Here is a 22,797-nt window from a genome sequence, read left to right as displayed (position 1 = left end):
AATTTTTACCAAAGCCCAGAAACCAGAACCATCGGGTGCTAATTCAACCACTGTAAGGTCTGCACAGCAGGTAATGGAATTACAGAGGGGGCAGCTGTTCAGTGGGAAATGGAGACAAAGGAGATACTGCCAAGACAGAGAGAGAAGGGGGATAACTCTCTTGTTTCACCCTTTCTCGTGCTCTTCTATCTCCCACTAGTGCGTCTCATGACTTAACCTAGTTAGAAGCCAGCTAGCAAGAAATCCCAGGAAATTCTGACCTCCTATGGGAGTTAGTACATCTCAATACTGAGTGAAGTAGGAAATGGGTAGAGAATGGATCTAAGAGCAAACGGTTTCTTAGTGGTTAGCTAACAGAGCTAAATTTTTCCATGAATCCCTTGGTTCATGAATGTAAATACAGTATCCAAGGAAAAATAACAAATCCAACATGTAGAACTTTTTGTTCATAAACATATTAGGATCCTGTTTTACAATTTTCCAAGCAATTGCTTGATTTTGACACTTCGGGACAAGCCAGAGGCATGGTCAGAGCAAGTAACCCCATCCTAGTTTACAGATGACAAAACTGGGACTTACAAGGTTAATGACTTCCTTAAGATCAAACTGCAAAACAATGGATGAGCAAAACTTCCTGGGAAGATGTCCTTTCATTACTCTGCACTGCCTTTCTTGAAGTTCCTTTGAGACACAGTCATTAAAAATTTAAATAATAGTTCACCCGGGACAAACATTTATTTTACTTGTAGGTGAATATCACAAAACACATTTTAAAAGGAAATTTAACCAATATTCAACCTTAAAATTTTAATGATAGAGCTGTGCACTTGCTTTTATCTTCCAAGTTAAAGGGAGAATTTTAGAGTTGCAGCGTTTCTAGACAATGTCTATAAAACAGCCAGCTACTTGCTTTGCATTTAGAAGGGGCTCACACTGTGGGGAATACAGTTTGACTCATTAAAATTAGTAGTAGATGTACTAGCAGTAGTAATAATGATGATGATAATGATGATGATGAATATGACAATGATGATGCTAATGATTAATATTTATTTAATCCTTTGGGCATGCCAGGCACCTTTGTAAATGTTCTCCCTGAATTCTCTAAGTTAACCCACCCAATCGTATTTCCACATAAATACTGTTAATGTTCCCATTTAGCAAAGGAGGAAACTGAGGCACCGAAAAGATAATTAACTTTCCCATTTGCCACTAAGTGATCACGCCAGGGTTCAAACCCAGCAGGCTCATTGTATTGCTCAGGCTTTTAGCTACTGTTTCTCTTCCTCCTCTCTTTTCTACCATGTAGGGTCAATATCACTAAAATAAGTTCTTGCAAATAAAAAAAAATGAGAGAAGACAAACAATTAAAGTAGAAAAAAATACTCAAAATTCTTGAAATTAATTCAGGTTGTCTCATAGTCCACAATCACTTTTTCTGCCTAAAATACTGTGAATATATATCAAGCACATAGTGCAGTAGCAGCATAATGGGTATGAATATGAAAAATTTCTTTCCTGGTTGGGGAAACAATCTTTTGGGGATTTAGCATTTTATATTCTTCATAGAAAACACACACACACATATATATATAAAGGCAATCTTTTTTTATAAGCTAGTGCTCACAGTATTTTAAATTTCTTCACACACCATGATCACCACACAAGCAATTCCCTGTGGTGTACACCATTGTAAATGGAATTCAGAAAGAGAAAAGGGTGTGTGTGAAGTCTATTGTATTTTTGAATTTACACTCCTTCTGAGGTCTGGAGTTATCCCAGTAGTAAATTTCACAGCAGTAGGCAAAGCTGGTCAAGGTCATGGTTCCTAGTGTGAATGACGCTTGGGTAAAGCCCAAGGTGGGTGGGCAGAATATTACTGTAGGAGAAAGGGAAAACATCCTGTTGTGGGGAATGTCTTTAAGAAGGGAGGGAAAAAAAAAGGCTACCTTTGAGAACCTTTGTGTTTATATAAGGGCCTGAGCCCCCTCAATGTCAGTCAAGGTCAGTGGGGGTTTTCCTTTTTAGTCCTACATCCTCACAAAACCTGGGCAGTTTTCAGTGAGGGTTAGCACTCAGTCAAGATTTCCTTAGGTATAACAGTCCTAACTTTTGCTGTGAATACAGTTTTGCAGAAAAATATATGGCACGCATATTTCTACCTTTCAAGCGTTAAAGTACATCAAAAAGTTCTGGTTTAACATCAAGCCTCACTCTTTACTACCTTGTTTAGTAGGAAATCTCTCATTTAACTCTAGCTTACTATTTCAGAGATTTTGGAAAATTCTCGGATATGTTATAATTTATAATTTTAGACGTTGTTATGGTCTATTGATTATGTTTTTGGATTCATTGGCACCTTCTGCATTTTATGTTTTTTAATTTTAACAGCTTTATTGAAGTGTAATTGATATATAAAAACTACATAAAATTATACGGGCTAGAACATGTGCATATACCCATGAAACCATCCAAATAGTATAACCTCCTATATCTAGACTTTTCAAATAGGAACCTATGACTGATGGGTGGATTCCAAGATTATTTAACTTGCTTGAGTAAAATAAATGATTTTAATTATATATTTACTAAAATTTTTGTTTTTATTTTGTATTCCTGAGCTTTTACATATATGCTCTGATATTGGTCCATCATAAGTAGTTTGTTAACAATTCAGTCTTTTATAAAAGGAATTCACTTGAAAAAAGGTAACCAAGTTATTGGTCTCAGTTTTGTGGATGTTTATGCTATTAATTAGAGATTTAATAGATGAGAGATAATAAGCTCTTCTTTTAAAATGCAGATAGCACCCTCTGGATACCAAGAGCCAATTACATGTTCTTTCATATCTTGGAATACATTACTTTTATCACTTTAGGTTTGGCTTAAGTGAGGAGGAGAAGGAAAGAAGTGGTAATTTTGTACCCTAGGAAGTTTCTAGAAAAGGCAAGCCTTTGGCAGAAGTTCCCTCAGAAGGGCTTTCAAATAGTGTGAGGATCTGAAAAGTGGAAAATAGAAACTGTAATGCTTGATAAAAGGAGTATGGAAGAAAAGGCAGGCATTCCACGAGGATAAATGTTAATTGTTTTGTAATAGCAGCAACTATGCTCTGCGCCTTTAGACACTGTCCTCTGCTTTCATAGCAAAAGTCAGTGATATTGGCATTAGGTTCTTGGTAATAGTTTGGTAATCTGGATCTATTTGCTATATGCAGTAAATACTATTATTTAGTTTGATTCTAGGATGTTTTAGTTAACTGAGAAATTATATTATATATAGATTGTATATATTCAATAGGAGTTTACCAAACACACTGCAATTATGCTAGGAATACTGTTTGATTTTTGTTCTGTAAATATCGTAGTAACGCGAAAGAACAAATATTAAAACAAAAATGATTTTTGTCCTCAGAAGCATTATTTTCAATCTCTTCCATTTCATGTTCAGCTCATGATTATGTATTCTTAGAGATGAACACAGTGTAGTTAAAAATTGTGTTCTGGGCCAGGCGCGGTGGCTCAAGCCTGTGATCCCAGCACTTTGGGAGGCCGAGGCGGGCGGATCATGAGGTCAGGAGATCGAGACCACGGTGAAACCCCATCTCTACTAAAAATACAAAAAAAAAATTAGCCGGGCGCGGTGGCGGGCGCCTGTAGTCCCAGCTACTCAGGAGGTTGAGGCAGGAGAATGGCGTGAACCCGGGAGGCGGAGCTTGCAGTGAGCTGAGATTGCGCCACTGCACTCCAGCCTGGGCGACAGAGTGAGACTCCGTCTCAAAAAAAAAAATTGTGTTCTGTTTTTTACACAAGAAAATTGTGTTCTTTTTACAGTGATTACTGTGCACATTTGCTACATATTGGACCATCGGAATGATGTATTATGTTCTTTTAATGTCCCTGCATTAAACGTTGACATTGTTTCTCTTCTTTTTTTTTTGGGATGGAGTTTCGCTCTGTCGCCCAGGCTGGAGTGCAGTGGCGCGATCTTGGCTCACTGCAACTTCCGCCTCCCAGGTTCAAGCAATTCTCTGCCTCAGCCTCCTGAGTAGCTGGGATTACAGGAGCCTGCCCGCGCGCCTGGCTAATTTTTATATTTTTAGTAGAGACGGTGTTTCACCATCTTGGCCAGACTGGTCTTGAACTCCTGACCTCGTGATCCGCCCGCCTTGGCCTCCCTAAGTGCTGGGATTACAGGCATGAGCCACCACAACCCGGCCTGTTTCCCATTTTTTTACTGCTTTGGTTAATGAAGATTTTAAGTCATACAGTATATTGATCTTCTTTTGAAGATTTTATTAGGATAAAGTACCAAAAGGGAGATTACTGAGTCAATGGGAATAAGCGTTTGTATGTCACTTGGTATCTATTGCCAAATTGTCCTAATAGATACTGTCCCCAGCAGTAATACATGAATGTGCTAGTTTTACTGGTCTTTTCAGCTTTGGATTTTATTTTTTGTTAATTTAATTGGTGTCCAATTGTACCTTTTCAATTTAATACTCTATTTTTTATTACTTGAAAGTTAACTTTTTTTCTTTTTAAATAAAATCATCCTACTCTTTCTCTTGTTTGAACTACCTGTTCCTATTCCTCTGTCCATTTATCAATGACTTAACCCATCCTGTTGAATTTGATATAACTATCTTAACAATTAGTATTATCTTAATGCTTAGAAGCCTCCTCTCTGCACTTGCAGAAATGTTTAATAGAAAGTTCAGGTTGATATGCTTCGAGATAAAACCTACCATTAATCGACTTCTTTCTCTGAAATATGTTTCAAGTGATGAGATAGCAAGTTTGAAAACACTGAATTGCCAAAGACAAACAACGAAGAAAATGTAGGTGATTTGGTTTAGTAAGATTCTTATATTTTGACTTTTATTCTAATTTTAAAGTAGGATATTCTAAAAGTATTTTGATCCTTCAAAAAAGTTCATAGCTAGAATAACAGTACTATTCTTTTGTTGTTCAATATTTTCTGTATGCAGGTTTAGTTGAACGCCAGTAGATGGCACTAATTACATAAACAATTCAACAAGTTAATGAAGAGGGAAAGAAATGTATGAGTTTTTTTTTGGTTCAAATGTTATATGTCACATATTCAACAATTATATATGAGCTTATTTTTGTAGTTTTTTTCTCTTGTGATAAAAACAATTAAGCCCACTTTATTGCCAATTAATTGCTACTAAGTTGAAATACTTGATACTGGTTATTGCTCAAGATGCTGCATTTGAAAAGTTTGTCCTGAAAGGTGGGTTACCTTATACTGTCATGATTGACTAAATCATACGGTAGGTTAAAAGCAATCTAATACATGTATTCTGACCTGAGGATTCAGAAGCTGTTTATGAAGTATTTTAAGACACTCCAACTAGAGATTTCATTAAAAAAATTGACATTCATTCTCTTTCTCATAAAAATCTATAGCAGTTGGCCAAAGACCTCCGCCAGTGGCAGATAAATGTAGATGTGGCAAATGACTTGGCCCTGAAACTTCTCCGGGATTATTCTGCAGATGATACCAGAAAAGTCCACATGATAACAGAGAATATCAATGCCTCCTGGGGAAGCATTCATAAAAGGTATGAATTACATTATTTCTAAAACTACTGTTGGCTGTAATAATGGGGTGGTGAAACTGGATGGACCATGAAGATTTGTTTTTCCAATCCAGCTAAACTGGATCTTGGGAGGGTTCAAGACGATAAATACCAACTAAACTCACGGACTTGGCTCAGACTTCTATTTTTAAAATGAGGAACATAAGATCTCATTTGTCCACTGTCACAAAAGTAGTGACATAACCAAGAGATTAAACAAAAAGCAAAATACTGATTTATAGCTAGAAGAGCCGTGTCTCAGTCTACTTTGATAACTCTATCCCAAGAAATATCTTTCTATCTCATCATGGCACACACTGCCTTACCTGTTATCTGATAAATAAGTCACTTTGGGATTCATGATGGAGTTATAGCTGTCCATGGTATCATCCTCGTATCTCACTCCACACACCCAATGGGAAAATTTGTGGATGGCAATATGACTCATCGCTTCATTTCCCATTATATATCAATGGAAATTAACAGCGCTTATAGACAGTATCTCTCCTCAAACTAAGCCTTGTATCCTTATTATACCTCTCTTGATCTTTAGTGCTTTTTTCACTAGCATTTATTGCAATCATAAATAAAAATATAAATTATGTAACTAATTGTTAAATATTTGTCCTTTAAATTAATCTAAATGCCATGAGGGCAGAGATTTTGTCTTTATTATTTGATACATCCCCAGGTCCTGAACCATGTGATATTTGATAATAGGGAGCTAGCAAATGTTTTTTGAATGATAACTCCCTTTGCAGAATGTACAATTACCTTGTGCAAGCTGAAAAAATAGTACCTGTACAATATGAGGAAGACCACGGTGAAAAATAATTGAGTTCCAAAATATGACATTAATTACTGAAAAAATAAGCTCGGTGATTTTTAACAAGAAGTAAAAGTCACCACTGGGGCCAAAACAGATTTTGAACTAAGAGGAGGAAGTCTTAGGAGAAATGAGGTAATGATATATGGAAATTAAGAGACCAACTAAATTTTGAAACTGAGCTAGACATTAGAGAGGAAAAACTCCTGTGAAACTGAATTTAAGCTAGTGACCCTGGGGAATAGAGCAACTCTAATCCTGAATTCCAGACAGTAGGTGTATAGATGGAAAAGACCATGGAAAAGAAGATTCAACCTAAAGTTGGGAAGTTTTAATTGGAGCCCTATGAAAAAGACCCTGGTGGAGAAAGGGCAAACTTGAATATGGAACTGATATTTGGAAAAATTCTCATAGTAACTACTTTTTCTCAATGACAAGGCTGGGACTGTCTTCTCAAAATACAGATCTTGTATGTGTTCAATTAAACAGGGACAGATTAGGTTCAGGAAGAATTATTCACATGGAATCAATTGGTATCAGAGAGTCAACCATTAGATCTTAGTGGGAAATAGCTGCTTCTCAAAGAGAAGTCTTTTTGGGAAAGCAAATTAAAGTCAGAGATTAATTTGATGAGTTTAGGGAATATAAACTAAGGAGCCAAGAAAAAAGCTTGCTCATGGCATGAAAGTAGAGCTTCAGGACACTGATCTATTCTATCTATACTACTCTTTCTGACAGACCCCTCTCTTCATTCTCATGCTCCTTGATGGCCCAAGAAACTCTCAGTTTTTTAAAAATTGTTTTATTAAGGTCTTTGGATTCTTCATGGAAATGACTTCCAGTTTATATTTTTTGGCTTGGTTCCAAAAAGCTATCAGCTAAGGAATGCATATAGTTACTTCCCCTATGGGTAAAGTAAATTAGAATTTTAGAAACCAACTCACGTTTTTCGCCTGTACAGAATCTGCAATTCACCAAGCTGCTTCTGACTCATGTCTATAAAGTTCTTCCCTGTTCTTTTCTCACTTCACATGTACTCTTTGCAAGAATTCATCCACTTGTGTAGTTTCAGTCTGTTGATGACTACCCATCTATAATTCCAGCTGAGAATTATCTTTCGAGTTTTAGACATGTAGATCTTACTGCTTTCTTTTGATGTTAATGTCCCATAGGAACTTCACATTGAAGAGGTCCAAAGCTAAACTCATCTTTGCCTTCTTCCAATCTCTTTTTCCAAATGCAACCTACTTCTATCGTCCTTGTCTTAGTCCTCTTTGTGCTTCCGTAACAAAATACCACAGACTGGGTAATTTATAATGAACAGGGATTTGTTGGCTCATAGTTCTGGAGGCTGGGAAGTCCAAGATCAAGGGGCTGGAATCTGGTAAGGGCCTTCTTGTTGTGTCATGATGGAAGGCGGAAGAGCAAAAGAGAGAAAAAATGGGGCCAAACTTGTCCTTATATGAAACTCACTCCCACAATAATGATGCTAATCCATTCATGAGGGCAGAGCCTTCATGTCCTAATCACCTCTTAAAGGTCACACTTACTACTGTTGCAATGGCAGTTAAATTTTACCGTAAGTTTGGGAAGGGACAAACATTTAAACCATAGCATTCTGCCCCTTTTTCCCCAAAATTCATGTTCTTCCCAAAGACGAAATACATTCCTTTCATCCCCAAAGCCCCAAAAATCTTATTTCAGCATAAACTCAAAAGTGCAATCTAATATAAATTAGATACGGGTGAGACTCAAGGCACAATTCATCCTGAGGCAAATTCCCTTCCATCTCTGAGCCTGCAAAATCAAATCAAGTTCATCCCCTCACCCCCTACCCTTCCCAGCATCAGGTAACCACCAGTCACAGAAAGTTTTATTGATAGTTCTGCTCTACATCATGTTTGTCTGTGTTCACTTTAGCTATTTATCCTTGCGTTCCATTATTGGAACACTAATCATGTGGGAATTATTTATATTCTACTGTTCAAGGTCATCACCAGGGTCTGATTGCAAAAATTCAAAAAATTGCAACCTTAGGCATAAATGGGTTAAGCAGTTTAGGGTACATTTATAATAATTATTTACTATACTACTTCAAAAAACTTATTGCCTCTATTTATAAATAAAAAGCGTTGTCTCTACACAGTGGCTTGTTGTAATGCATTTACTTGTTTCTGCCTGATTTTTTCTATTTATACATTTTCTTTTTTATTTTTATTTTTATTTTTTTTTTTAACTTTTAAGTTCAGGGGTACATGTGCAGGTTTGTTACATAGGTAAACTTATGTCATGGGGATTTGTTGTACAGATTATTTCATCACCTAGGTATTAATCCTGGTACCCATTAGTTGATTTTCCTGATCCTCTCACTCCTCCCACCCTCCACACTCCAATAGTCCCTAGCATGTGTTGTTCCCCTCTATGTGTCCATGTGTTTTCATCATTTAGCTCCCACTTATAAGTGAGAACATTTGTTTTTTTGTTTTTTGTTCCTGTATTAGTTTGAGAAGGACAACGGCCTCCAGCTCCATCCATGTCCCTGCAAAGGACATGATCTCATTCTTTTTTATGGCTACATAGTATTCCATGGTATTTGTGTTGGTCTCAAAAACTACAACTATGACAGGATGGCATTTTCACTTTTGTTGTTATATGAAACTCATCTTAAAAAGGAAAGATTAATAATATCAATATTTGGATTATGGAGAAAAAGTATCTCATATCTTTGAAAAAGTTCTGTAACTATAGCTTTTTAGGTAGGATGGATTCTGTGGACAGCGTTCTGATTACATCATTTCTCAGAGTTCTGGTTAGACACCATTTTACTATGGAACACTAATGCATTGCCTGCACTGAGACTTTCAGTCATATGGAGAAACCTAGGCAAAATTTTCATACACTTGGAAGAGTATTTAAATTAGTAATAAAATCTTTAGTTTTAAACTGTTGAATGTTAAATAAGATATAAAATGTACTTGAAAGAAATTTGCTTTGATATCAGATACTGCCATGTTGTAGTTTCAAGACATAATAAAAAAGTAAACTAATGTTTATATTTTGCTGTTTAAGTTTATTAATACATCAGATGAGTCTTCAAATTCTACAGTGGCTTTTGATATGATCATTTTAAATAGCCATTTATGCTTAAAAGGAACTAATCTATTTATGGAAAAAAGAGAAGGCTGCTTCTCAACTAAATTGTACAGTTTAGAAACCCAGATCTGAACATAGATTATTGTTGTGACCTATGTAGGAAAATAGTTTGTTTTCCTTATCATAGTCCTTATAGAGTCCATGTTAACATATAAAGCCAGAAATGTGAGCCTCTGCAAGTTCATTTCTTTGTTTTCAGTCTCTGTGAATAGATATGAATTTGTGAATAAGATAATATTAGATGTGATATTACAAATTATTGTGAGAAGCCTCTAAGGATTAGATTTCAAGGACTGCCATCTGGCTGATGACTTTATGATGACACTGTCATGAGATTTCATTTCCTTATTTCTATTCCAGGATCACTCTTTAAACAAGAAATAAGCATTAACTCTGAATTGTCTGCTTGTAGTTGTATGAGGGCTTCCACAACTGCCAACTAGCCAGGTGCAAACTCATCAAGCAGAGATGGCCCTTGCATCAGAGGGTTAAACATGCCTAGAAGTTCCTTAGCTAAGCTCCCAGATACTAAAAAATCCCTCTAGCTTCTAAGAAAGATTCAGCATGTACACGTGTGTGCATGTATGTGTGTACATATATGCATATACGTGTATACGCATATGCATGCATATACATACAAACACATTTTCTTCCATAATATAACATCTCAGTATTCTCTGTTCTTTCTAGTAATTTTTTATATTTTAATGATCAAAATTAATAGTTGATCATCTGAAAAAATTTTGACCTGTTTTCTCCATCTTTGACAACCTTGAAGGCACTTGTAAGTCACTCTTTGCTTCTCTATTCCTAGGTCCTTTCTCCTCTTCACTTCATTGAAACAAGAAAAGAGAAAACAATTGAGCCCTATTTTGTGTGTAGCAAGGAGCTACTCTAGTTAAACACTAGATCTCTTTTACATTCTCTAACATGTTGTTTTAGTAATTATTCTACTTTCTTTTTCTGGGATATTCAATTTCTTCTTTCTTTTTGCCCCTCCCCTTTAGCAGGCCAACATACTCAAGTCTCCCTCATCCTAAAATAACTTTTTCAGTATATCATTTTTTTCTATCCAGCTGTACTTGCTTCTGCTTACTATATCATTTTTTAAGCAGTAGTTGGCATTACTGTTTCCTGTACTTTAGCTACTAGTTATACTTTGACCCACTCCAGTCTCACTTCCCCAACACCACCACTTTATGAAAACAAGGACTTACTAAGATCATCAGTGACTTTGTAATAGCTAATTAGTGTATTTTAATTCATCCATCTTCTTGACTATATTTTAACATTGATCCTGTTGGTCAACTCTGCTAGTCAAAACTTTATCCTCCTTGGTTCCCAGAACAATACTATCTTGAAAATCTCTTATTTATCTAATCATATAATAATTGTGAGGTGCTTGGCACAATGCCTAGTGTGTAGTGAGAACTCAGTAAAATATCATCTGCCATCAACATCATAAAAATTAATTTACTTACTCAACAAATACTTTTGTATGAAGTTTGTGCTAGGTAGGCCCAGTAATTGGTACTTGGTATAGAGCAATGAAAAGCCCTACCCTCATAAAGCTTATATTCTTGGAAGCAGAAGTTGGAAGACAGACATTGACAAGTAAAAATTAAATACATGATGTGTCAGATGGCCATACACACAATGTGGAAGAATAAAGAGGAAAACAAGTGGAGAGAGAGAGAGAAGTGGAAGAGGAGTGCTGCCGTGAAAATGTGGTAATCAAAAAAGGTCTTACTGAAAAGGTGGCATTTAAGCAAATTCTAAAGGACCTGAGGATGTGGGCCATGTGTATAACTGGGGGGAAAAAAGTAGTCCAGGAGGGTCCTAATAAGTGAAAATGCCCCAAAGCAGGAATATTCTTGGCATGTTGAAGGAACCTTAAAAGGGAGATCAGCTGGGCAGAAAAGGATCAAGCGAGCAGGAAGGTAGTTGACAATAAATTTAGAGGGGTAATGGACATCTGATTATATTGGCCTTTTAGGCCTATGGACTTTAGCTTTTAATCTGAATGAGATGGGAGTTATTGGAGGGTTTCGAATGGAGGAGTGACATGTTTTGTCTTATCTGGCTCCTCTGTTATAATAGACTAAACAGAAGTAATGAGACCATAGGAAACTGTTGTCATAATTCAGTCAAGAGATGACTGTGGCTGGGATCAGAATGGGAGAGGTGAATGTGGTGAGGAGTGGTTGGATTCTACTATATTTTGAGTACAGAGCACAACAGATTTTATAATAGAATAAATTTAGGTGTGAGAGAAAGAGTCAAGAAGACTCAAGAAATTTTAGCCTGAGCATCGGAAAGACGGGGTCATCATTTACTGAGATGCGGAAGCCTCCAGGAGTAACATATTTTGGGAGGAAGATGTGGATATGTTACATTTGAAATGCCTATTATACATCTAGGAGGAGATGTGTGGAGTAGATAGCTGGATATACAAATCTTAAGTTATGGGGAGTAGCTCAAGATACAAAGTTGGGAGTTGTAACAATGATCAGTGCAAGTTCTCTTTCTTCAATGCAATTTTAAATGTTGATGTTCCATTCTTTTTTTTTTTTTTTTTTGAGACGGAGTCTCGCTCTGTCACCCAGGCTGGAGTGCAGTGGCGCAATCTCGGCTCACTGCAAGCTCCGCCTCCCAGGTTCATGCCATTCTCCTGCCTCAGCCTCTCCGAGTAGCTGGGACTACAGGCACCCGCCACCACGCCTGGCTAATTTTTTGTATCTTTAGTAGAGACGGGGTTTCACCGTGGTCTCGATCTCCTGACCTCCTGATCCACCCACCTCGGCCTCCCAAAGTGCTGGGATTACAAGCATGAGCCACCGTGCCCGGCCTGATGTTCCATTCTTAATTGTCTCTCCTCTTTCTCTCTGCACATTTTGAGTAGCTTTGTCTGTTGGCTTCAGTTAACATTAAGACTCCCCAGTGTCAACTTCCATCTTACACTCTTCTCCTGATCTCCAGAACTGTACTTTCTGCCACCTAACGTACATTACCACCTGCATATGCTACAGGCTCCAAAATGTGTCAAGTAGAATGCATTATCTTGCCCCTAAAAGAAAGTTAAATTTTCTGTGTTTTCAGTGTAGTGTAATTGTCTAACTTAATTGTCTCTGAAACTGGAAGTCTAAGAATTACCTTCTACCTTTCTCTTGATCTCTCTTTCCCAATCTACTGACACAGGTATTAAATAGGCTTCCAAATTCTGTGAATTCTACTTCAAAAATTGCTCTAGAAACAATTCCCTCTCTTTATCCCTATTGTCACCTCATCCTAAAGGCTCTTCATTCTTTGTAGATTTCTGGGAGATTGTAACCAACTTTTCTCTGTTCTGCCAGTTATCAAGTCTTTACACTCATTTGACATTCACACCAGCCTTGGATCTGTCTTCCTTAAAATGAATCTTCTTGCTTCCCTTTGATTCAAGTGCTTTTTTTTTCCCTCCTGAGACTTGATGCATGATATTTACATGTATGACATGTTTCCAAAAGCGTTCTCAATTTTTTCTGAAAGTAAAAACAAATGAAAAAGTAAAACTTTTCCTGGGAAGAAAAGCAAATAGTGTTATACATTTTTGCTTGTTCATTTGTTTGTTTATTTAGGAGAGGGACAAGCATTTGAACTTCGTAAGAGTCTTAAATGCTGTATCTACAAATACCGTCCCTTGGCAATACAATTTTAGAGTTCCTTTTCTGGAACTACTTTAGGACTGTTTTATGATCCTCAGCAGACTATTATATTATTTTATAGCCATACCTTGTATTTGCTGAGTAATTGTACTGAATAATTGTTTGTAAATTGAGTGAAACAATTCATCAGATGTTGGGCACTGAATGGCTTTGGATTATTTCCAAAAATTTAAAGGATAAAGATTTGCTGCCTTCAAAGCTATGTACAAAAATATGATAGAGCGCTAGCAGGATATTTGTTTAAAATACAACCTTTATTACATTGGGGGCTGCTCATAATATATATGTGGCACATTTTATTTAAAATATTAAAGTTCCTGGTGGGACATGTCCCCATAATCCCAGCACTTTGGGAGGCCGAGGTGGGGGTGGGAGGATCACTAGAGGCCAAGGGTTTGAGACCAGCCTGGGCAACATAGTGAGATACCATTTCTACAAAACATAAAAAAAAAAAAAACCCAAGTTTGTAGTCCCAGCTACTTGGGAAGCTGAGGCAAGAGGATTTCTTGAACCTGGGAGTTCAGTTCAAGGCTGCAGTGAGCTTTCATCATGCCAGTGTACTCCAGCCTGGGTGACATAGTGAGACTCCGTCTCTTAAAATTAAATTAAATTTAAAGCTACAAATGACCTCAAAGCCACCAGTTCAACCCTCTCAATTTTGAATACCCTATTTTAAATTCCTCTTATGCAAAATATACCTTCTAGTACATTTTAAGGACTGAGAGGATTTGGTATGTTAAAAAATTCAATCCATTATCAACTCCTTTAGGTACACTTAGCAGTATGAAAAAGTGTCTTTCGGCTCTTCGGGAGAGAGTCATATGTATAGTTACAAGACAATCCCATTTTTATGTTGCTGAGACCCAAATCTTCCCAAATGATTACGAAGCATAAGAACTCTTTGGAGGTTTAAGTGAGCTGAGATTGTGCCACTGCACTACAGCCTGGGCGACAGAGCAAGACTTTGTCTCAAAAAAAAAAAAATTCTCTGCATTCTACAATAGGATAATGTAACATCTATTATGTGAAATCTTGGGGCTCCGGGCCAGGGAGTGTCATGATCCATATGGATCTAAAAGGCTCATAGTGGTAACAGCCTGCTTCATTTTATGTCGTCTCCTTTCAAGTAATTAGAATGTTTCTAGCTTGCAGGGATTGCACACAAAGGGAGACATTTGGAACCATGTCATTGGTGATTTACTGGTGTGGAAAATTACCTGGTAATGTAGCCAAGTAGCCATTTTCATTCTAACCCAGTCCTACAGTCCTGAACTGGGCTGAACCAGCGCACCAAAATATATGCTTAGAAATGCTCCTATGTATCAGTTTTCCCAGGAAAAACAATGGTATTATAGAAAACTTACCACCGTTTCCTAATAAAAAATTATAGGATACCAACAGACTGTTTTTTTGTTCATAAATTTAATATTACAGTATCAAATATTAAAGCAAATGGGAGAAAGTTTTTCTTATTTGGTTTAATTGAATCACTAATGTTAGCTGCAATACCCATTATGTTACTTTTCAATTATATTTATATTTTCATTTTATTTCTATCTGTATCATTCTCAGAAAGACTTCTTTAAAACATTCAGTAAAAATAGAATTTAGGTAGATTTATTTTTAGAAAGTTGAGTTTTTTTTAATAAATGAATATAATCATCACTTGACTTAATTTTTATCTGTACAATTCTAGAAATCTTATAGTTTTGGGATCCTTTGGCTTTATTCAGTATATAATAGGGATCTGTTTCTATAAATCATTAATTCAAATGATTTCTTATATTAAAAATGTTTGGACATATAGGTATTAATGAGTTTTATGAAATCTAATCTTTGCAATTCCCCCCTAAAAAGGGATGTCATTTAATCAGTTCTAGGTTGTGATCAATAACAGATTTTTTTTTTTCTGCAGCCCGCTTTCACCCAGTAGGGAAACCTGGTATCATCCTTGACTAATTGCAGCAAAGAGCCTGGCTCAGGTCCTTTGTCTTATACAGAGTGTTTATAGACTCTTGAGCCCAGCAGAATCTGAACTCCTGGCTACTGCTACCTACTTCCCAGCCCAGGCCCCAAAAGCCCTATGTCTACAGCCCCGTGCACCACTGTGTGTTTTTGTGGCATTTCTGAAACACAGAGCTACTTAACTTGTTTCTAAGCCCAGATTGTGCCTTTTTGATTTTCTATTTTGGTATTTTATCTACCATTTTTCTGTGTTTGGATGTTTCGTCTATATTTTGAAATAACTTCTTTCCTTTAGTACCAGTGATTCTTATTGTAGAAACTATCAAAAATTTACAAATAAAGAAAGAATCATTCTCAACATTCTTAGCAGTTCCTTCTATCATATTTTTGCAAATATATTTTTGCCTATTTTTATTTTACTTACTCCCTGTTTATTAACAGTTAAAAGCATTTTCAGATAGTTTTATTTTTTCATTTAAAAAATTCTTACCACATTTTTATTAGGCAGGAAATGGACAGGTGTTATCTTTTCAATAAAAAACATGGGGGAAATAATTTCTTGAAGTACATGGTGACATTCTTCCAGCCAATGTTTTATACTGTGGTCATTCTGTCTGTCATCAGTATTCATAGAAAGAGATGAAAATTATTTAAATTAACTAGGAAATCAGTTCCCCATTCAAAGCAGTGGTTGTGTGGTTCAAATATCTTCTAATAGTCAGTTTCACACTTAGCTTTATCAAATTCCTAATTATGATACTCATTACATCACTCTGTGTCCAGTCAGTGTGTTTATGCCACAGAGCAATTAAAGCAAATCAGGTGAACTAAATTCAATCACCTTTGTAGATAATAACCTATGTTGCTTAAACCTATGGCCACTCATACAATTATTGATGGATTGTCTTTTTCTTTTATATTGCCAGTATTTTAAATGTCCTAGTGAAATTGGGTTAGCTGTTGAACTTCAACTTTATCACAACCTCTTTTTTAAAATGTATAAATGAAAAAACCCTCCATGAAATGACCAAATACAGTTTTCATGCTGGGACAAATTAGATGAATAATAATCATAAATTCATAATGATTATTTATGATTTTATGTTTTGATAGTGAGATATGTTTTATTGAAATGTGTTATATAAGTGATACTTAAGTTTCCTATTAAAATAGAAATGCTAAAATGGTATTGTTCTCTTTAGCTGTCAGTCTAGCTATTGACCTCTGCTTAAACAGAACTGTTGTTCCATCCCAAATCTGCAACTCTGAGGCCTATGCTTCCTTCACTACTGTCTAATGGATACCTATCAATTTGGAAGGAGGTTTCTGGCAGCTGTTCCCAGTAATCTAATCTCAGCTCTGTCCTTTTCAATATTTTCATCAGTGGCTTGGATGAAGACATAGTTAACATTCTTATCAAATTTGCCAATGCCACAAAGCAGGGAGAAATAGCAAATATAGCAGACAAGAGTATCAGGAGCCAAAAAGTTTTCAACAAATTGGACTGGTAGGCTGAATATTGAAAGATGTAATGTAAATGCAAGGTGCTACGTGTGGGTTCAAAAGAAACATAAAACAAAAAACCCATCTAACTTAGACTGGGCTCCCTGGAAATAGACTAAGATAGAGAGTTGTGTGCAAAAGGTTTGTTGAGGAGTGTTCCCATGAGATACATGTGTAAGGTTGTGAGATAGGCAAGATTGCACAGACGAAGAAGTGCAGTGAAGCCTGCAGTGCATTGCGGCCTCATCAGATTTTCAGGGGAGTTCTGGACATTGCGGGGGACCTTTGTAACCCGATACTATACAGTTAATGGTCCTGGGTCACCCCATGGGAGAGGGCAGACTGGAGTAAGAACTTTACCTATAGCTGAAGGCAATTTCCAGGGAGGGAGGCAGCTGTGAGCTGTTAGTAGTCAATACTCCAACCAGCTAGGGCATAAGGTCATGGCAGAGCATCAGTGTACCCACTACCGCAGTGTTACCCAAAGTATGGTCCTCTGACTAGCCGCATTGGTATCACCTATGAGCTCACTAGAAATTTAAATTTGTAGGTCCTACCCCATCCAACTAAATCAGAATCTCTGGGGATGGGACTTGGGGAACTTTTAACAAGCTTTCAGGCCTCCAAGTTATTTCTATGCATATTAAAGTTTGAGAACCACTGCCTACACCAACCAAAAACATTCCAAATATGGAGATAACATAGAGTTTTTAGCAACAATAATCTCCTTCTGTTTCTCTTCTTTCTTTACACACACACACACACACACACACACACAATGTGACAGAACAGTGGGAAAGGAAAGCCAAAGGGGATCTTAGGCTGAATAAATTTAAGCCTATAACCTAGTCCTAAGAACATATATTTCAGCTTCATAGAGAGAGGAATATTGTTACAAAGCTGTCCAAAGATGGAACAGGCTGCCTTGTAAAGTTGTAGAAGTATTCAGGAACAGGTTGGTGATACCTTGGTGGTTGTATGGTATAGCATCCTGATCTTCACATACTCATCATCTAGAGTGGGAGTTTTCTTTTCCCAAATGGGGTTTTGGCAGAACTAGTTCCATTGTATCTTAATAAGTAATAACTCAAGAAAGAGTTCTATGGATGAAAAAAATGATTAGGTAATATCAAATTAAATCAAAGCAAACAGACTTCTTTCCTGTAGGAGTAATCAGACCCTTTATTACAGTGCATGCTTGATGAATCAACAAAGTATGTGTATTTATGAAAGTATGGGGGAAAGGATAATCTATATAGTATGCATCCCTTCTAAAAGTTTGACCATGAAAACAATTTCTCAAGAATCTTGTACAACACTGTAGTATCTGGTCCAATACGATGTGTAGCACATGCACTCAGTAAGTGTTTGTAAGATAGATAGCATAGCATATAGGCCAGGCCACTGAATGGAAATCATCTCACTGTGAGTTACCTGAATAGTATTCTCTAGTGCCATTAGCTCAATTCTTCACGTAGGCATGAGCCTATACATTTGCCATACTAACCAAGAGAATTTGTGTTATGTGAATTTGGACTCTTTCAGACATTTTTTTCTGTGAGTCCTCCAAGGCTGTTATTCTTACCTCATATTCTGTTAGAAGTTTAAGGACTTTTTTCTGGGAATATTGATTAATTAGCTAGCTAGCTAGAGACAGAGAGAGGATAGAGATTGATTCTCTGGCAGAGCCTATTTGAATCATATTGAATCTTTTTTTGTCCTGAGACTTCCCACAAGGAGGATGGAGGAGAAACTATTTACTTCCACAGAAGTAATCAGGGATATCTTCAGTAAAAGAAGCTATACTTAATAAAGTCTCTATTTTAGCAGATAGCAATCAACAATAGAGGCAGTAGACAATAGAGTCTATTAAAATTGCTGGGATCTGCTAATACGTTTTCCTTTTCCCTGAAACAAATGCCATTAACCCTCCTTGACACTCTGTCTTCATCAACATTTTAATAGAATGGAACTAACTCATAATTTTGAGGATTTTTTTTTCCCACACAAAACCTATAAACCACACCACGCTAATGATTACTTTTAGCCTAGTTGCTAGGTTGCTGCTGGTCACAGTAAAACATCCTGACAGGTAGGCAATTCCAGAAGCCCAGCCAAGCACTTGGTGTGTGTGAAGAAACCGCCATACACTTCTCATGTAGAGTACCCATAACTCTTAGCAACTATTCCTGATGGACGGACCTGGTCTACTCTAAGAAGAGGCCAAGGTTCTTTAATAGTGCAGTTGCAAGAACCAGAATTGAAAGTCAAAGTTCTAGCAAGATTTTGCAGACTCCTTGGCAAACCAGTGGCTTGGGGCTCATTCTTGACTTCAAGCCCTTAATTGATAATGGTAGGACAGCTTGCTTGGGCTGGGTTCTGCTCCCTGGGATATGCGCTGTTTGCCAAATGAGTAGCAGGTGGACAGACATCTTTACAATTTGCTGGCCCGTATTCTAAATGAACGTGACATTTTATAGGTCTGAATTAACCTATGAAGTCACCAACTTCAATATCAAAATATTTATAACTGAGATAAGGATACTGAGGCACAGAGAGTCTGTGACTTTCCTAAGCTCAAAACACCAGTTTGTGTTAATTCTGACACAGAAATTCTTGTATTTGCTATCAGTCTCCTTTTTCTTTGTGTGTGTGTGTTTTTACATTGCAGCGTCATTTATATGATGTTAGGTTCTGTAATTTTTTGAGAATTTTCTCACATAGAGTGATGTGTTACTTTTTAATATTTCAAATAGCTCTAGTAAGTCTTTTCTACTTTTATTAGCATATTAACATACTGGCTCTAAGAGGGCATGTCACCACATCTTTGCCATTCTTCCTGGAAAGGCAAGTTTCTCTCCATCTTCTTTTTTGTATTCCAAAGTTTTGCCAAAGTTTGCTTTTCAAAATGGGTTACCTGGCAGAGCTTTATTATTCTAACTTTGAAAGTAGAAGTCAGAATCAGACAGTGGCAGTTATATATGCACTACTTTGATTACTATATAATGAAAGTATCTATGGTGAAAATACTGATACTGACATATATTTGCCATTTTATAATTAAGTGCTTCAGTAAAAATTAAGCACTCACTCTTTGCCAGATACTGCAATAGATATCAAGCACAGTGAACAAAATTCTCCATATACATATATATGAGTCTACATTCTACGAAAGTATAATGTTTTTCTGAGAAAAGGCATAGTATTCTATTAATGTCAGCTTTTCCTTCTTCCACCATATATTGAAATAATTCTGCATACTGTTATAATTTAATGGGAGAATCTAGAGAATTCTGTATTTGCTTTCACTGCATTGATGAACTAAGATTTTTAAAAAATGTATTCTTCATAGAACTACTTTTCCATATTTACCTAATATTATTCTTATATCATTTGAACATATATTTCACTAACAAAACAAATGTGCAATGTTATTAGTTCTAACATCAAAATTACACACGTTAATTTTTATCATATTATTTTTCATGCAGATTAAAATAATTATAGCCGCATCACATGTTGCAAGTTTTAAGAGCTACTTTAAAAATATATGCTTCAGGAAAGACATGATTAGATGGGGAAATGGATGATGTTCATATTTTCAAATGAAAAATTTAAAAAAATGTGCCTATCACGAACACTAAATTTTTACATGTATTATCAACTACTAATTTATCTACAAGAAATACCATTTTTCCCTACAAAAACTCTTAACAGTAATTATTAAACTTAGTCCTGGAACCTGCTAATATAATCGGACAAATGTTGTCAATAAGAAAGTGAAAAAGAAAACATATATAGTTTATCAAACTATAAAGTATAGTTTATCAAAACCAATTTGTCCTATTGACAACATTTATTCAGGAAGGAAAATGGATGAGTGAAATGAACAATGGTCTCTAAGAGAGGTGGGAGATAGCAATAAATTCAGACCACGTTTCCTGTCATTACAGCAGGGAAGTAAAAGAGCTAGAGTCAACTCTAGAAAGTTACTTGGGGGAACTAATGATTCCCCGTAAACCTGTAACGTTTTTGAAATTTAATTCAACAATTTGATTTACACCACGAAGCGAACAGATAGTCAGATCAAAATCGGAAGAACAATTGTCTGAATGGCATTCATTTTTCCTAGATGTGCTGTCTCATCCTGTGTCAATTAAACTTTCAGGTGATCTTCAAACATATTTCCAAGTAAAATGTATTGCAGTTATCCTATAAACTGGCCTCTTCCCCAGCACTGCTTTTGCTGTGGTCAACTTTATTTCTTTGGGCTCACAAAGCTGATAGAGCAAAATAAGGAAAACGGAACACTGGATTAAAATAAATTAATTCCCATTCTGTGACTAACTAAAAAAAATGATAACTATGCTTCTGTGAGCATTAATAAGGAAATGAATAAGGAAATGACCAAATTGTTCAGTGGACAACTTGTATGGGATTTTTAAGTATTGTGTCATCATCAATGTTGTCAATTAGCATATACTTTGAAATCAACTAAAGCAAATCAGTTGACTAATCATTAAGGGTCTTTTTAAATGACAACATCTAAACAGCAAATGTTTTATTTTGGAAAATCATGACAGCACAAGAATGAGCCAGATGTTTTACAACATGATATCCATAATTTAAAGTATGTAGTAATCACTCAAAGGATTTCTATTTCAGTTTCCTTATGATTTGGCTAAGCTCGAATTTGGAAAAACACTTTAAGGTAATATGAGAAACAGCAAAATTCAATATGTGGATTTTTTCACTAAAGCTTATTTCTGATTATTTTTTACAAACTTTACTAGGTATATGTTAACTTCATGACACAGCAGTGGATCGTAGTTTTAATAAAATGTGAATGTATACTCTTTTCTCAATAATATTAAAGAATGTTGACTTTCGTGAGGATATTTTTATTTTTCTAAACAATAAGAACTCTCAAAGATTTAATTTCTCTGACAACAGAAGATGTGAATTTTGTTTTCTAAAGGAGAACAGAATCTATAGAAATGTTGCTCATAGTACTCAGATTGTTGACTAATCTTAAAGGAGAAACCGTCAATTAATTTACTGAGAAGTATTAACATTATCTTTTTCTTTGATTATGCACATCCACAAAGATTTGGGGCAAAATCCACTTAAATGATATTATACATAATAGATGAGTATTCATATGTTGTAAGAGTCCTGGCTTCTTTCCTGCAAAATTATTAAAACTTGGATCAGAAGCCAATTAAAAATGCATTCCAATTCCCAAATGTATGTAACTGTACAATAAGAAAAATAAATATTTCTTCTTGAGGGATATCCATGAGTTAAGGATATTCATAACATGGTATCTTGTAGGAAATGTTAATCTTTGGGTGAATAGGGATGTTTGGGAATAACAAGACTCAAAGAGATGTTGCACTTACTCACTTTTCTCTGATTTGTTATTTCTGTCATTTCCCCAGTGCTCCTGTCCTCAACTTTGCCTCTCTCCTTATTCCTTTTTTTTTTTTTTTTTTTTTTTTTGAGACGGAGTCTCGCTCTGTTGCCCAGGCTGTAGTGCAGTGGTGTGATCTCGGCTCACTGCAACCTCTGCCTCCTGGGTTCAAGCAATTCTCTGCCTCAGCCTGCCGAGTGGCTGGGATTACAGGCACCCACCACCACGCCCTGCTAACTTTTTGTATTTTTAGTAGAGACAGGGTTTCACCATCTTGGCCAGGCTGGTCTTGAACTCCTGACCTCGTGATCCACCCATCTTGGCCTCCCAAAGTGCTGGGATTACAGGTGTGAGCCACCACGGCTGGCCCCTCCTTATTCCTTTTTATCTCTACCTCTGCCTCAATGGTATTTCTCTATTGCTGTTAGCATTTGCTTTCCGTGAGCTCTTGCGTGCTGTCAGCTTATATACATGTTCCTGTTCACGTGTTTTCCTATCCCCAGTGGTTGCAACATGTCTTCTATCTCAGCCCACTCTAGAATTGTCTTACTTTTCCAAGTCTCCTGCTCCTCAGTATTTTTCCCACTTTTCTAGATTCATGTTTTCCCATCTGCATATTTCTCTTCCATGT

The 22,797-nt window shown here is 36.3% G+C and overlaps 1 protein-coding gene across 2 annotated transcripts in view; it reads left to right on the top strand.

The window, feature by feature from the left end:
- The window catches only part of DMD (dystrophin), a 1,770,560-nt gene that overhangs the window by 1,215,741 nt on the left and 532,022 nt on the right, over nt 1-22,797 (top strand). For both annotated transcript variants that reach the window (XM_030807549.1, XM_030807550.1), the window contains one exon: nt 5,430-5,584. In XM_030807549.1, coding sequence (XP_030663409.1) covers nt 5,430-5,584 — 155 coding nt within the window. The remainder of the gene's footprint in view (nt 1-5,429; nt 5,585-22,797) is intronic.

The sequence above is a fragment of the Nomascus leucogenys genome, chromosome X (genome assembly GCF_006542625.1).
Source record: "Nomascus leucogenys isolate Asia chromosome X, Asia_NLE_v1, whole genome shotgun sequence".
In the NCBI taxonomy this organism is placed as follows: domain Eukaryota; kingdom Metazoa; phylum Chordata; class Mammalia; order Primates; family Hylobatidae; genus Nomascus; species Nomascus leucogenys.
The sequence above is the reverse complement of the archived record's forward strand: the minus strand, read 5'-3'. Positions and strand labels throughout refer to the sequence as shown.